Source organism: Phoenix dactylifera, chromosome 2 (assembly GCF_051530095.1).
Source record: "Phoenix dactylifera cultivar Ajwa chromosome 2, Ajwa_hap1_PhDact_Kaust_v1.1, whole genome shotgun sequence".
Taxonomy (NCBI): Eukaryota; Viridiplantae; Streptophyta; class Magnoliopsida; order Arecales; family Arecaceae; genus Phoenix; species Phoenix dactylifera.
In genome coordinates this window covers 33,443,254-33,454,274 of record NC_143191.1, presented here as the reverse complement: position 1 = coordinate 33,454,274, position 11,021 = coordinate 33,443,254, and the positions used below count along the sequence as shown (strand labels likewise).

The 11,021-nt window shown below is 38.9% G+C and overlaps 2 protein-coding genes across 2 annotated transcripts; one reads left to right on the top strand and one right to left on the bottom strand.

Annotated features, from left to right (window-relative positions):
• Positions 1-730: 730 nt before the first annotated feature.
• Positions 731-8,338, top strand: LOC148714713 (enhanced ethylene response protein 5-like). Its single transcript, XM_089928039.1, has 9 exons — positions 731-874; positions 1,218-1,298; positions 1,347-1,404; positions 3,498-3,601; positions 3,729-3,785; positions 4,629-4,687; positions 4,858-4,945; positions 7,240-7,650; positions 7,754-8,338. Exons 1-8 carry the CDS (start codon positions 731-733, stop codon positions 7,300-7,302), a joined length of 654 nt encoding a protein of 217 aa, XP_089784165.1. The 3' UTR covers positions 7,303-7,650; positions 7,754-8,338.
• A 499-nt stretch (positions 8,339-8,837) lies between these two features.
• On the bottom strand, positions 8,838-11,021 carry LOC148714712 (B3 domain-containing protein Os03g0212300-like). Its single transcript, XM_088716007.2, has 4 exons — positions 10,897-11,021; positions 10,066-10,343; positions 9,726-9,939; positions 8,838-9,215 (listed from the first exon to the last, which is right to left on the bottom strand). Exons 1-4 carry the CDS (start codon positions 10,981-10,983, stop codon positions 8,961-8,963), a joined length of 834 nt encoding a protein of 277 aa, XP_088572133.2. The 5' UTR covers positions 10,984-11,021; the 3' UTR covers positions 8,838-8,960.

Below are 11,021 nucleotides of genomic sequence, written 5' to 3'. Positions count from 1 at the left end.
GCCGAAGCCGGGGCTTAGTTCGAGGGCCGCTTCTGATTCGGGCCTGATTTAGAAGATGACCTTCTACTATCTCGCCGGCACCATACCCTCACCGCTGCGACAGCCAGAGCGACGCCGACTCGTCTGTCCAGCCACGGCGCTACACCTGAGCATGATGTTAAGAAAGACCCCTTCACTAGATGAAAACTTTCCTATCTTTGTGTGAGTAGAATGAGAATACCACAATAATTAATCAATGTAAGAACTACCAAAAAATCAAACCGTAAGAAAGAGACAAGAATTTTTAGGTGGAAAACCCTCCAATATGAGGGAAAAAAACCCTTGGACCTAAGTCCACCACAAACCTCCACTATCAACAATAATGGGCTTACAAAGTATCTTCTCTAGGCTAAGCTAGAGGATCACATACATTAAGAATCTCTTCTTTGGATTACAAACAAAGAGTTTATATGAAAAAGAGTTTAGGCTCCAATAATAAAATGAGAACAATCTCACCGAGTGTAGATTTGCATAAGATTCTTCTTCCTCTTGAGATGCCTTGAATAAGATCTTCACCTCCTTCTTGAGATGGATTCCACAAGCACTTCATCAAGATGGCTGCCCTCTTTTTTTTCTTCTCATCCATCTTATAATAGAATAGTAAACCCTAACCCCGCTTTTCTCTTTTTCTTTTTTTTTTTAATTTAAATTGCTGGGCCCCACCTCACATAAGGTGGGACTCCGCCAACGCATGGGCGAAGCCCACCGCCGCATCACCGACTGTCTCTCTCCCTTCTCCCACGTCGTCTCCTCCCCGGACGGCTCCGTCCTGAAGCCCCTCCTTGCCGTCTCCTCCAACTCCCCCTACCTCCTCTACCTCGCCGACGGCCTCAATGTCTTCTCTCTCCCCCTCATCTCTTAACCCTTCTTGCGTGCTACTGATGGCTCTCCTCCAATTAAGAGCTAAAATTGGTTGCTGGTCAACAGGACTAGAGCAGATTAGTGAATCAGACCGACAATTACTCCCAGCTCGGAGAGATCCTCATCCCTCACAACCGATGCCTTCGGAGCTACCGTGATCGACGCCTACGTTGCCTTCGAGAAGGCCGCAAAGTGCTCTCTCTCGCTCTTTTCTTCTTTTACTTCTTGCAATCTGGATACTGTTTTTTTTTTTTTCGAAGGCAGATTTCATTATCCAGATCACTGCATGATGTTGGAGTTTCCGTGCGTTTCTGCAGGAGTTTCGGAACTGGGACACGGGGTGGGCGATGGAAGCGATGCGCGCCGTGGCTCTCGAGATACGGCCTCTTGCCGAGAGGGTGTGCGCTTTGATTGCTGCCTACCCTTTTCTCTTTGGGGACTTGTAGGCTGTAGCTTATGGATTTTGGGTTCTTTTGTTTCAGGCTGACAGAGAGCTGGCGTCGAGTGGGTAGAATCCGGAGAAGCTGCAGGGGGGGCGGCTCCTTCGTGGTGAAGGCGAAGGTCTTTGGGGCTCTTTCTGAAGGTTCTGCAATCCCATTTATCTAAATTTCGAACTTCTTTCTTGAATAGTAGTAGTAGTAGTAGTAGTAGTAGTAATAATAATAACAACAACAACAACAACAATAATAACAAAATTGTAACAGTAACAATAATAATAAGATTACTAGTCGTAATAATAGTAGTAATAGTAATGGTAATAATAGTAGTAGTAATATAGTAATAAGAATATTCTATTCTTTGTATCCAGTGAATTGACAGTATACTTGTTGTTGCATGGATAGGATAATTGCTTTTACTATCACAATATTTAATTACATATTTATGTGATCGAATTACTTTGAAATGTTAGAAACGAAGCCCTCCATATCATAGATCAGGGAGGGTTTTTTTTTACCTGTCTCTTTATGAGATTGCTTCAGCCCACTAGAAACCTTGTTAAGATCGGCTGAAACTAGAGAGCATGTACTGTGTAAAGCTTTCATCTTTGACTCTTTCAGAACTTTCTTGGGCACCAGAGAGAATGTAGTTTCAGGTGTTTCACATGAGGCGCACCTAGTGCAAGGGAGAAGTATCACGGTTTCAGTAAAGTGATTGATAGTTTGGTTGGCCGGCAAATCTGTCTCATTTGTCATTGTGGGAACTTGAGTGGAATGGCATGCGATTTAGAGGGCATAAATGGATCAAAGTGAATTCTTGTCTTCCTATGGAAGAGAGATGGGAATCGAACATAAAACGGTTGCAATGTCTCATTGTGATGATGAGGTGCAGGCTTGGAAAGAACAAAGATAATACTTTTTCAGTGTCCAGTTTGGTGAACCCTGTAGAGACCCAGACTGGAGACAAATTTCTTTTGGTTTGGTTAGGGCAATACGTTCGACTGATCTGCACATGTCGTTGGGTGAGTTTCCTATGTTGATCTTTTGATTGGTAAGTTTGCTTTGGAGTTGGCATGAACCAGTATCCCATTTGCTCTTTTTCTTCACTTACAAGGTTTAACATAGGTATGGGCTTAATGTAATAATTGGGAAGTGCACAATGACATAAGTTTGAGACGTTGCAAACTTTTCAATAAGAAATTTGTGACAGTTCAATGCTTCCCTTCTGCGAAATTCTGCATATGGAGGAACTTAATCAATATCCTTCTTATGTGGGGTCATATTTTTTTTTCTGAGGGTCACATATTTGGGAGGAAGGTGAAGGGTGTCTAGGTAACCCTAGATGTGTTTCACAGGGTTCAGATCTAATTTTTGCATGCCTAGATCTTAAATCTTCATTTTTTTTTTTGGTAAACTACAAACAGGAATGGAACAATTAGTGGAGGTTGTGATCCAACACTGTCTGAAAGTTGTTAGCCTAAGAATTAAAAAAAAAAAAAACACACAAGAAGGTTGGGTGAAAGGGAGAGGGAGAAAGAGGGGGGTTGGAAGAAACAGCAGAAGTAATTTCTTTCAGTTAAAGAAGGAAAGAAATAAGAAAAACTTACATCCTTATTTCTCCAATGCAGAACTAACCACATCTGAGTGATGTTAAAGACGTACCTTAGATCAATGAATTTATCTTGCAAGTGTCTTTCTGGCTTGACTGACATCTTCATATGTTCAGTTTTTTTAATCAGATAGACACTTTATTATTTTTACCTTCATGGACACTTACATGTTAATTATTTCATCTCCTATGATCCTTTACTTTTTTATTTACTTCTTCTTGGTTGCTTGTGAAGATGGATGCATTCACACATTGATTTTGACTGCATTTTTTGTTATTTTAATTATGATCCTCAAATTTCAGCTTTTTTACTCTTTGGTCATCACAAGCTTCTATCTGTTCATAGTTTGATCTTTATGTTCCTTTACTTCCTTTAGTGTACTCTTTGGAGCTTTATATGTTACCCATTTATTATTCAAAATATACTTCAAGGTTGCTTCTTATCTTTACTTAGTTTTCTGAGTCCTTATTCTGATTCTATTCTTTTGGGACATTGCTTGTGTGCGCTTGTGCATGCACATGTGCATCAATTCCATGCTAATTTTTGAAAGTCAAAATTTTGCAGCTTGGCACAGTGCATCTTTGTCGCAATGTCGTAAGAAGTATTGAAACTGCTCAAATATTTGACTTTGAGGAATTTCCAGATGAAGACAAGGTCAGATAGAACCATTTTACAATATTTGCGGATAAGATTAGTTAAGAAGTTCATTATGTTTGCTTGCTTTTGACTTGAAATTGCTGCTCTCATAACTCCATCCACTTTTATCTCAATTCTTCAACAGGTCACCTACATGTATTATACAAGATGCTTGGAAATCCTTTATGAAAATTTTCTTCCTGTAAGTAAAGTCTAATATTTAACTCTTTTCTCTTTTATTTCCATTCCATTTCCTTTATTGCTTTTATGACCAAACTTGTGGCATGTGATTTTTAAGATGAATGTTATGTTTGCTTTAACCCTAATCAAAATGTGTGCATGATATTTAAACTAAAGTGAGATTTGTAGTTGTTTAGTACCCTTAAACTAGTATTTGGCATGTGCAATGCACATGAGAGGAAGCGTGCATGGCTGTGCTGATGTTGGGTGGAATCGGGGATAGCTGTGATCGCTGCATGTGAGAGAAGCTTGTGCTGTAATTGGCATCCCTCTTGTTCATGTCAATAGGAAAGATGAAATCAATTAAGGTTTGCAATCTTGGTATCAGACCCTATATGTATACCATATTGTACGGTGCCGATATGCACAGTATCGAGGTTGGTTTGATGTACCGACATTCGGTATGCTCTTTATGCCAAGTATCAGTTTTGTACCAGTGAAGTATAGTACGTATTGGTTTTACGAACCTTGGATCAATTGCCTTTGTATATAGTTTATCCAATGTTTTCTTCTCCGTCTTCTTCTTCTTATTATTATTCTCTTTTTTGGCATTTTTTGTATAAATTTTTAGTTCATAAATACATGCATACATATGCATATGTATACATGTATATCTCTCAGCGCATGCATGTTGTAACATTTGAGGCACTTATATAGTCAATGAGATCTCTATTTGGGCTATCCTGCGTCCTCTATCAAATATTAGGCTGCATCTAGATTTGTCACCAATACTCTCTTTGGAAGTAATTATTCTGTAGAAGAAGTGGTTAAAACATAGAGAATTTTTCCTATTGTGATAGGACAGGCTGATCAGAAATTAATGTGCCCTAGTAATTGCAATCCTTGGAGCAAAGCTAACATAAGGTATATCTATCATACCTGGTGACATATTCTGTGCCCTTTGTTATTTGCCTTTAAGTGCCATCTTTGATCAAGCATATCTGTAAGTAACATGACTGTGTTGGAATAAGCTTTAATACCTAAAAATATTTTGTCAAATTCATAAACTAATTTGTCTGATTTACTGGAAACAGGATGATTCTGAAGTATCTCATTCCCATAAAGCTTTCAATAGGTGTCTTGCCTAAAATGTGGCTTCTCAAGAAGTATAATCTGGTCGAGGTATGATCTTTCATTGTCCAATTTTTTCCCATGTGTGTTATTAAATGAGTTATCTGCTTGTGTTTGGAGAAGACTTTGAATTTGGAAAGCTTGAAATGTCCTTTTTTTTCCAACCACATTTTTGTTGTGTTTAAAAAGGACATAAATCAACCTAGATAACTTTTCTAATTATTGTTTGAGATGTCTATATAAATATTCTTATGATTAATGTTCCAAAGGTAGTTAAGGCACTTTATTTTTCTTTGGTGAGAGAGCCTATTCTCTAAAATTTTCCAAGAAAGTTTATATAGAGAAATGCTTGTGTCAGTTTCACTTGTATCATTTTTTTCCACCTTGTTTGATTGATTTAAGCTAATAAATCAATATAGCATCCTTTTAGGCATATAGCTGGACAGCAACATGTTGGTCCTTCTTATTCTAGCAACGATAACAAACTGAAATAGTGACATTGTTTATAAGACTGAATGCAAACTGAAATCTCAACAATCTTGTAACTGAAATGACAATCTATCCTATTATACAATGGCCTCTTAAGTTAACAAAAAATCCTGATTTATTTGTGATAGGTCGAGGCACATGTCAAGAAGCTTACCAGATATAATGAGCCAAGGTTGAAGCCTGAAACTGCTGAAGTTTTGATAGTTTCAGTCAATTTTGATCCAATTTCTGGTCAGTTCTGCTGGTTTCATCTTAAACTGATATTTTTGGCCTAAACTTAGTAAAAGCTAATAGCTTTTTATATGTATATACGTAAATAGACACAGACACACATATATAGGCTGCTTATGGGTGATATATTGAGTCACCAGGATGCTTTTTTGCAAGATTAGACTGAAAAGGACTGTTGGCCCTGCCTGGACAGGGCAACTGTGATCCCACCTTGCTGCAAGCCGGACTGTAGCCAAGCCGCAATTCCTACCATTTTCCCAAATTCCACCCAGATAACCATGCCCAGCCTACCCTGTGGAGACTCCAAGGGGTCTTTCGATGTGTCTTCGCTTGATATATCATTACCTGTACTTTCGTAGGTGGCTGGATGGGTAGCATTGTCTTGCCTTGACTTTGAGGCTGTTGCCTGTCCAAGAGGTAGCAAACTGCTTGAGCAGTCTAGGTCAATTAACATGCTTTCTTCGGTGCTGGATTCCGAGCAGAATATTAGTTGCATATGTTGAGGAATTGTCCCAAATTGGATAGGTTGAGGATTGTAGTAGTGGTTATATACTCATGGGCCCATCCACTTACTAGCTTAAGTTTTTGGATTGGCTTTTAACATGATATCAGAGGCCACGATCCTTCCTACCTGTCAGTATCTCCATGTTTCTGATTACTAATCCATGTGTCGCCCCTTGCTTTGGGTTCCATCCATCTAGGGTTCCCTCAAGCTCTATGCGTGAGAGTGGTTGCTGAGAAATAGTCCTACATTGGATAAGTTAGGGACTCCAGTGGTGCTTGTATACTCGTGAGCCCATCAACTTACTAACTTAAGCTTTTAAGTTGGATTTTAACAACATTCCTTATCTTATACTATTGTATGAAGGCATTTTCCATGTTAGATTTTGTTAACAAGTTACTGTCCAATTTAAGTTTCTGAGAATAATGTTGTCTGGAATTTACCTTTTTACTTAATGGTTTCCTTTCAGACAAATGTTTTGAACTTCGTTTAATTTGTATTCAAGGTTCGCTTCTTGGTAATAACTTATACAAGGACCCACAAACAATAATTTCACCATTTCCTGCTTGTTCAGTTGGTAGTACTCACCCAGGACTTTGCCTTCCCAACCACCTTCAGTACGTAGGCATTTATACTAGTTTGTACAGGTTTGGTGACGTCAGCATTTTAAGGAGCAGTTTTACTGTCATCTAATCCACAGAATATGTATTCAGTGGTTCAGTGCCTTTGTTTTTCCCCCTCAGTTTTCCATGTCTTTATAAGTACAGATTTAGTGATTTCCTCTTATGTCTTTTTTTTTTTTTAGATGACAACTGTTTTTTATCATCATATCGTGTGTTCAGTTAGATAATGGGGTTCTGCCTCAAGTTAAGACTATAAGAGCCCAAACAAGGCATGCTGCCATGCAGACTAGTGTGGATTGTTGGAAGTGGTATTGATTCTAAATGAGCTTAAAGGGTCCCACTCTGGCCTGCCAAGAAGGCATTAGCTCTCTGCATGGCAGAGAATGATCTTGTAATTTGGGATTTGCTCTTTCAAATTCCAAACTTGACATTCAGTATTTATAAATTTTGTCATTTCATAAGGTTTTAGATCTTTAGGTGTGATATCTTTTCTTTTTCAGTATAGAGATGTTGTAAAGGCACTTAAAAGGGGAGATCTCAGACTTCTTAGGCAAGCCCTGTGAGAACATGAAGAGCAGTATGTTCTCTTACCACCATGAATAAAGCAAGATTTAAGATTTCCATTTGCGACACTTCTGGACCATTAGAATCTTGAAATCAGGTGTTTGCCTTGTTTTGGAGAAGCTGGAGCGCCAATTTTACCAAAGTTTTGGTAGAAGCCAAGTTTTATGACATACCGAATAACCAACTTTTCTACCAGCTTTGTTCGGAACTCAAGAAATACCATGTGATTTCTTTTGACCAGGTATATCATTCGACAACAAAAGGACCCTAGCAAAGCACATCAAGTGAAGTTGGAAGTGCTGGTAAAAGCATCGAAATGGCCCGAAATGGACATGGATGTCGATGAGGTAATTTTGTTGATTGCAATGTCTACCTTAATCTTTTTGTTCAAACCTGTGGTTTCCACACTTTATATGTAAAGATAATCTGTTCCTTCTTTGACTATTTCAGGTGGAGTGTAATATGGCCATTCTCATTTATAGGAACCCAATTAAAGGTTACTTTGCTCACAAAAGCAAAGTGATCGTCCTCATCAAACAAGATCCCTTCCCCAGATTGAATGGCAAACCTGGAAATCGTTCAGTTCAGTTTTCTATTTCTTGGATTAAAAGGCTTGTAGTTTATTGGAAACTTAACAAGTTTTCATCCCTTTTCCGTAACTTTTTTTAAATTTTCATGCAAATAATTTGTACGAGATATATTACAGGTTCAGTTATTCAGCACCTGGTAGTGTACAAGTGTACGACTCATTCTACGAGGGTGGCCCATTTATTGGGAAGATGGCTCACCTTTTTTGGCTCAAATTCTTCCATATTGTTAGTTAACATGGTGCGACGGGGCGAGAAGTGCAACTTGTTGCTGCTACAGCTCAGCTGGGAATTATCCATATGATTTTATTCCTGGTTTGCTACATGTTTTTATAGATATTATGTACGGCGAATTTATAGGGAAATCTTTCTTGAATTGCCACGCTTTTGTAATTCTCAGGAGAGAGAATCAATAAAATTCTGTATCCATGTGGGCGAAATAGTGGCCAATATGAAACCTCCACCTACTCGGCTTGTCAGGTGGGTCCGGGGCTTCAAGGCACCAATGACCTATGCAATATAAAAATTTATCATAAATAAACAGTCGGCCGACTGAACGGTCTATAAAGACTAAAAGTCTCTCTTGAGGCTTATCAATGTGAATGACCTACAGGCTACAAAGACTAGAAGGCCTCTTTTTGAGGCTTATCATGAAGTTATCGCTAAAAGAACTAAGCAATTGTCTCCTCTCTTTTTTTTTTCCTGTAATTTTCCATTGTATGGTGGCAGAAGAGGCACATAGATTATTGGGCATAAATAATGGGTAGCTCTCCAAATTTTACCAAACTCCCAAATCCTAGTGATAACGGGAACTGAATCCGTCTTACAACCACCAACAACCTGATAAACTGACACTTTCAGCAACTTTTTACTTGGTCGCCAATGGTTTTTGCATCATATATATATATATATATATATATATACACACACACACACACACCCACACATTACACACAAAATTTTTCGTAGTAATTATATTTCATTAGATATATAACATAATGTTCTGCCCAACCGAAAGTAACATAAAACATTTGTTACAGGGCAGTTGCTGCCTTGGCAATTGGCATCCCTCATTTTCGGAATATGTGGACATGCATGATGTCATTTTGCTCTTCCGGTATGATCTCAAAGATGCATGTGTCGCCTTCTTTGAGATTGTTGTACACATGAAATTCCCGCCAACCGGAGCCAAAATGAGTCTGCACCGTGGCGTTCCGCCTTCTGTGATAAAGCCTCACCGGCCACAACTGCCACTGTGGATCCCTCAGTATCACCTGCCGTTTGCTTGAGAGGCTGTAGGATGCTTGAAATATACTTGGAACATTCTTCACCCATTCAAAAATTACTCAAGTTGATATGGTGAGGGTAAAAAAAAAAACCAACAAAAAAAAGCTACGAGCTCTCATACAAATAGGGCTGCAAATGGGTCGGGTCGGATTCTGAGTGACTCCGATCCGTTCTGATTTTTTGCTCTAAGTCTTAATTTTAGACTCAGACCCGATCCGATTGAAAATCGATCCAGATCAGATCCATGCCTACAAATTTTGATTCAGATCGAATTAGATTCAAATCCGATCCGAATCTATATATTTTTATATTCAAAATTTCACTATATAATAGTAAATAACATCAAGCAAAAAATATGGATCGAATCGGGTCGAGATTGGGTGGATTCGATCCGATCCGAAAAATAGAATGGGTTCAAATTTAGGATCCGAACCGGTTCCGCGGTTTCTAAAATTAAATTCGTTGATCCGATCCAGCCCATTTACAGTCCTAAATACAATTGTACCAGATTAGATTTAAATAGTTATAACGCAAATAATACCACTTACCAGGTAGGGTTTTAACTTAAGGTTATAATGCTTTATAATGGCCTTGAAATGCGGTCCGAGTGAGCAACAGCTTCTAGTTTCGTACACTTTCTTTACAGGTTTCAAATCTCCGATCGCCACTTGTTTGTTCAAGTACGCTATAAACTTCTTTTGCTCGGCAATCAATTGCTCGGAAGGACCAGGGATGTGTCTCCTGCCAATATCTGAACTACAGCTGCGAATATGCATCCAACCGCATACATACATGCCGATGAGGAAGCAGAAAAAAGAAAAAAAATTGTTAATGAGTTATGAAATGGAGAGTATTAACTTAACAATTAACTTTCTGATAAAGACATACTTTGCGTGGAAGTGATTATACTCCTTCTTGCAGGCACTCAAATCAAATATGGTGACTTTAAATTCCATGTTGCCTTTATACTTGAACACCAAAAGGAATCCCACACTTAAATCATGGGCTACAGCAAAGTCCTGCCAGCCCTCTCCAAAATACATGTCTTTAAAACTTCCATGAACTTTTACATCCCATGATTTGCCCAGAGGGCTCCTCAAGACTGCATTGTTGGCCTTCTCCACCCTCTCCCTGATGACATATCTCATAAAGTCGTGAGGTATATGCTGCAAAAGAGACATTATTATTTCATAGTCAAGTCTCTCGAAAATACTGTTCGGCCAGGAAAACTGTAACTACTAAAATTTTATTTTGCAGTGTGTCTCACACTTCAGTGGGGAATTCTATATGTTATAAAAATAATGTGCAATGAAGATCATGCCTCCTTGAAATAGAGCCATGAGCAAACGAGCTCATCAAAATGCTGGCTCTAAAATGTAACCCCTGCAGCAAAACAGAGATTTTGGTCGACCAAGGCCAGAGCACCAGTATGAGAAAGAGTTACTCGGAAATCGTCAAGTAGGGGCATATAAAACTATTTACTTCCCGCAAACTCGCTCTTCTCAGAACAAACCAAGAAAAAACCATGGAGGAAGAAGTCTAGGTACTGTGGGGAACCACAGGAACAACCAGTGGCATCAGACCATCAGTGCATGGATAAGAGTGGAGTAAGCTTAGCTACCAACCTAAAGCAAGCTTCTTTCCTTCTAGCTACCAAATCATGAAAGCAGAAAGTTAAATAGGAAAGAGCAGGTGAGTAGGAAGGAAGAGAAGCCATACGAGTCTGTCGAGGAATCCGGGGAGCAGGATCTTAAAGAACTCCATTCTATTCTGACCCTCTTGCTTCGGCTTCTTATTATTAGACATTTGCGCGGTGGTAGGTAGATAGGTGAAGGAATGGGAGA